The 4,349-nt window shown below is 44.1% G+C and overlaps 1 protein-coding gene across 1 annotated transcript in view; it reads left to right on the top strand.

Annotated features, from left to right (window-relative positions):
• ACSS1 (acyl-CoA synthetase short-chain family member 1) overlaps positions 1 to 4,349 on the top strand; it is a 30,464-nt gene that overhangs the window by 17,457 nt on the left and 8,658 nt on the right. The window contains exons 6-7 of the mRNA XM_009331365.1: positions 57 to 194; positions 760 to 852. Of these exons, the coding sequence (XP_009329640.1) occupies positions 57 to 194; positions 760 to 852 (231 nt within the window). The remainder of the gene's footprint in view (positions 1 to 56; positions 195 to 759; positions 853 to 4,349) is intronic.

Genomic DNA, 4,349 nt, shown 5'->3' on the forward strand with positions numbered 1-4,349 from the left:
ATTTGCAGTGGTATGTCAGTGCTAGACAGTTAAAAAGCCTGTTTGTGATCTTGCAGGTCGTTACTGGGAAGTGGTACAAAGGTTGAAAATTAATCAGTTTTACGGAGCACCTACGGCTATACGCTTGCTGCTGAATTATGGAGAAGAGTGGGTGAAGAAATACGACAGATCTTCCTTGAAGACCTTGGGATCAGGTAAGGGGCATGAAATCTTCTTCTGAAAAAGACGGGGGGTTCTAGCTGGTGAAATGAAGGTACCAGAGGAGCTTGTCTGACCAGATGGGATGTGGTTAAAAATAGATGATGAAGCAGGCTCCCTGTCAGGCTTTTCAGATATTTTCTCAGCAGAAGGAGAAACAAACTGAAGTTAAGGCCATTGAACCTTAGTGTGATTGCCTGTTTCCTAGCTTATTTTGCAAGATCGCATTCTTTGCTAAAAAGATTTATCTAATGGTAAATGCCATCACTTTGAATTTCACTGGCTTAGGAAGCCCAAGCAGCATTTTCCTGCATTATTTAGCATTCTAGAGGTTCTTATATATACCTGCATTGGTTAGTTACTTTCAGTGGTATTTATTGCTTGCCGTTTGGTCTTTCGGGAAGAAGTCAGTCCTCAGTTACATGAGTGCATTGCAGTCCTTTGCACATCCCAGCATTCTGCCCAAAGATCATGCATTCAGCGTGTTGTGCACCAAAAGGGAGTATGAACTGCCTGCAACCCCCCAAGTCTCAGGCTGCTTCCTTTCTTATTTTTGTCTAGTGGGAGAGCCCATCAACCACGAAGCTTGGCAGTGGTTCTACCACGTGGTGGGAGAAGGGCGCTGCACCCTCGTGGACACATGGTGGCAGACAGGTAAAAGGCATCCTTTGGGGAGCGTGGAGGGTCCTGACCATTGGCAGGTTGCTGGTGGGTAGAGAAGAATTAATGCATTTCAGTTTGATCCAACCAGTCTGTCAAAAAATCCTCCTGGCATTTTGATCAGCTTTTGAAAGTCGCTGGGGAGTTTCAGCACATAATAGCAATGTAACAGCATATAAAAGCAATAGCAATGTTGGTGTTTTTTTTCTTTTCCCCTCTAAATGTTCTTTGATATTTTGAATGCTGGAAAATCTCAATTGGTTCTAGAAACAGGAGGCAGAGATTGAATTTCTGGGCAAAGCTGGGAGTAGGCAGCTTGAATTGGAAACCTCATTTTCAATTATTTATCCACCTGTACTGACCTTGATATGGTCTTATCATGAAAAGGCATTTATAGCACCACATAGCCACAATCTGTACTTAGGTGTGCTTTGTTTCCCTTCCTGGGAATGGTCAGAGGAGGATGGAAAACTAAGCTGTGTAGTCAAAGGGACCTGGTGCAACTGCTCTGATGGATTGGAAAGGAGTGAGTGGAGGCTTGCTGGCTGTGCATCAGGTGGGTAGGGGACAGTGGCTGTCACCCAGCAGGGCTGTCTGGGAGTAGCTTCTCCCAGAAGTAGTATGCTGTAGTTGCTTTGGCTGTGGACTTTTGATGCCTCAAAAAGGAGTGCGCTTCTGTTTTGGCAACATGCTTGGCCCAGCTGTGTGCATCAGTTAAGGCTTGTTTTGTGTTTACAACCTGCTGGACAGAGTGACTGGCTGTCATAGATCCCTGTCCAGTTGGAGCAGAGCTGGTCCCTGCCTCCTGCCCTCCCTGGCCAGCAGCAGAGAGAGGCCACAGCGCTGCACTCCAGCTGGGGCTGTGCTGCCTGGTGGGGCCCTGCGCTTGAAGGAGTCCTGCAGCTCCTTCCCGGCCACCTCAGCACCTGGTCCTCTCTTCCGGGCACCAACATTCAAGAGTTGCTAAAGGTATCTTGCAATATGTCCTTCTCAAGTTGTGAACCACACAGTTTGCCATGGAGCCGTGGACTTAAAGGACACAGCACAGCTGCTGGCATTCTGCCTCTGCTGAAAAAAAGATGTCCCTACTCTTAAATTTCTAGCTGCCATTGGGCAGAATATTCATTCCCTTTCCAGTCAAGCTGCTCCTGATTTCATTCTTATTCCTGCTAGCAGGCTCTCCAGGATCCCTGTGGCCCATCTCAGTGTGATGAATTAGCTTCTGGCACACAACCAAGTTCCATTTAATCCAGGCCAGACTTGCAGGCTCTTTTTATTTTCAGATTTGAAATAAAACAACCTCAGAATTCAGAGCAGCAATGTTAACTACAATCTACTTCAATTACTGATCTCTTAAACCATCTGGGTTCTCACATGCTGAGCAGAAGGAAAGCTGACTGGCTAGGTGCTATATGCTTTCCTCCTCACTGCTCTGAAATAAAACACCGTGGAGAAGCAGTTGATTACTGTACAGTGATGGAGTTGAGAAGAATCTTTTTTTGCCCTAACATTTTTTTGTTTTAGTTTGTCTTCAGTTAACTGGTGCATGCAGTGTGTATACAGTGTCTCCTATTTCCTCCGAAGTACAGGGTTAGGTCTTATATTAAACTGTATTTCTCCTGGGTTTTTGGAGCAACAACTGTCAGGTGAGAGGTTAAAGAACATTTGCTGGACAGTCTGTAAGTGCAGAATGCTTGATCTTACCTTGAACCAGGCATAGTTTTACAGGTAAACAGTTACCAGCTCCTGGAAGCATAAAATAATGATAACTATTCATGAAATTGATTTTATTAGAAAGTAGAATCAATCTTTCTCCACAGTTGATGCTTCCAATAAAGAGGAAGACAAATTATTCTTGGAAACATTATATACGCCCTTTGAATGTAAAGGGAGCGTGGAAAGAGATCATAGAAACAGTTTGATGGATGCTGGTTGTGGTCCTGCAGTGTCACCTCTTGTAGGCAATTTCAATATAGCTTGTTAATTGTACTGTTGTATGCAGTGTTCTCTACGGTATGTTGCTCTCCGAAGCAGCAATGTGTTGCCAGCTAATAAAGCCTGGTAGGTGTAAAGATCAGCAAATGGTGATTTAAGAATCCACTTGAAGGTCTTTGGATGAGCAAATGAGTGAGACAGCAATTACGAGAAGCAATTTAAGTAGTGTGGTATGTGCAGATGACAGAGATGGAAAATTCCTGTGGCTCTTACTGTTAAAATATTAGGTACTGCTGTGCTGTGATTGACAGTAATAGAATCAAAGCTGTGTTTGAGTTTCAGGTGTAGTTCTTTGTAGTGCAGAAGAGACACTAGGTATTTTTACTTTTGTCGGTTTTATAAAAAAAGTACAGCTGTTGTATGCAGCTGTGAACAAAAGCTGGTTTTGAAAGACATCTCTGAACAGGCCCTGGAAGCTTTTGTTGTTGGCATCATCTTACAGTGATTTAGACTGGGCTGGTGCTTCTTAGGTGGATTCCCCCCAAAGTAGTCAATCCAATCTATCTGTGGTGGTGAAGACAACGGTGGCAGAGAGTACATGCTCCACCCTGCTGCCAGAGGTCATCCACCCACGGCAGAGGGGAGCTTGTTTCGATGCATCACTCTTCTTGCTCAGACTCTGCTGTCCTTGCTTGAAGTCTGGGTGGATTTGCGCTACGGTGACAGCATGGGCACAGGTAATGTGGAAGCATAGCTTTTCTTCTGCCAGCCCTACCTCTAAAGAGACAGACTTCATAAAGGCAGGGTAGAGCCTAGAAGTCTTGCTAGCTGTCATCTGTCAGTGGCAAAAATTTTTCTTGGTACTTTTAAACCAGTTTAAAACACGTCTTTACCATGCACATAATTTTTAAAGCACCCTTGCCACCATGCAGCTCCCTCTGGAATGTGACTTTACTGCCTTATGTGCAGCTGGCTGCAGGATGTCTAGGATGTGGCAAAACCCATGTTGAAACATAGCTTGCAGTGCTGTATTCAGAATGAGTACTGGCTTAGGAAGAGCAACCATCAGTTTAATCAGGTTCCCTGCTCTGATGCAGATTTTGTCTGTGCAAACAGAGAACAGCAGGTGTCTGGGGTGCTTTTTTCTTTTTATGAAAAAATTCAAGATGACCCTTTCAAAATAAACAGAAACATGTGAAGTAGATGCATGCCCATCAGTGAAATGTGAAATAATTTTCTGTGTAAGCCGCATATGAAACTATTTTCTGCAGGTCTGAAGCTTAGCGTTCCTCAGAGGCCCTTCCTCATAGCTACGTCAGGGCAGCTGGATGCAAATTCAGGGTCAAATTCAGCCTTTCCAACCCCTGGTTTCAGTTTTCACAACCTCAGCAAAGCCGGTAGAGAAATGCACTCTCAAAGTGGCAGAACATACCTTTATTTATAGAGCTGTATTTTTAAAAGCCTAATGCTCCTTTGTTTTTGTTTCTCTCGTGTGTTTCTGCATTAGTTTCAGAATAGAAAAGATCTGATTAAGGTTGGAATCTGATTTAATGTTC

Source organism: Pygoscelis adeliae, unplaced genomic scaffold (genome assembly GCF_000699105.1).
Source record: "Pygoscelis adeliae isolate BGI_AS28 unplaced genomic scaffold, ASM69910v1 Scaffold259, whole genome shotgun sequence".
Taxonomy (NCBI): domain Eukaryota; kingdom Metazoa; phylum Chordata; class Aves; order Sphenisciformes; family Spheniscidae; genus Pygoscelis; species Pygoscelis adeliae.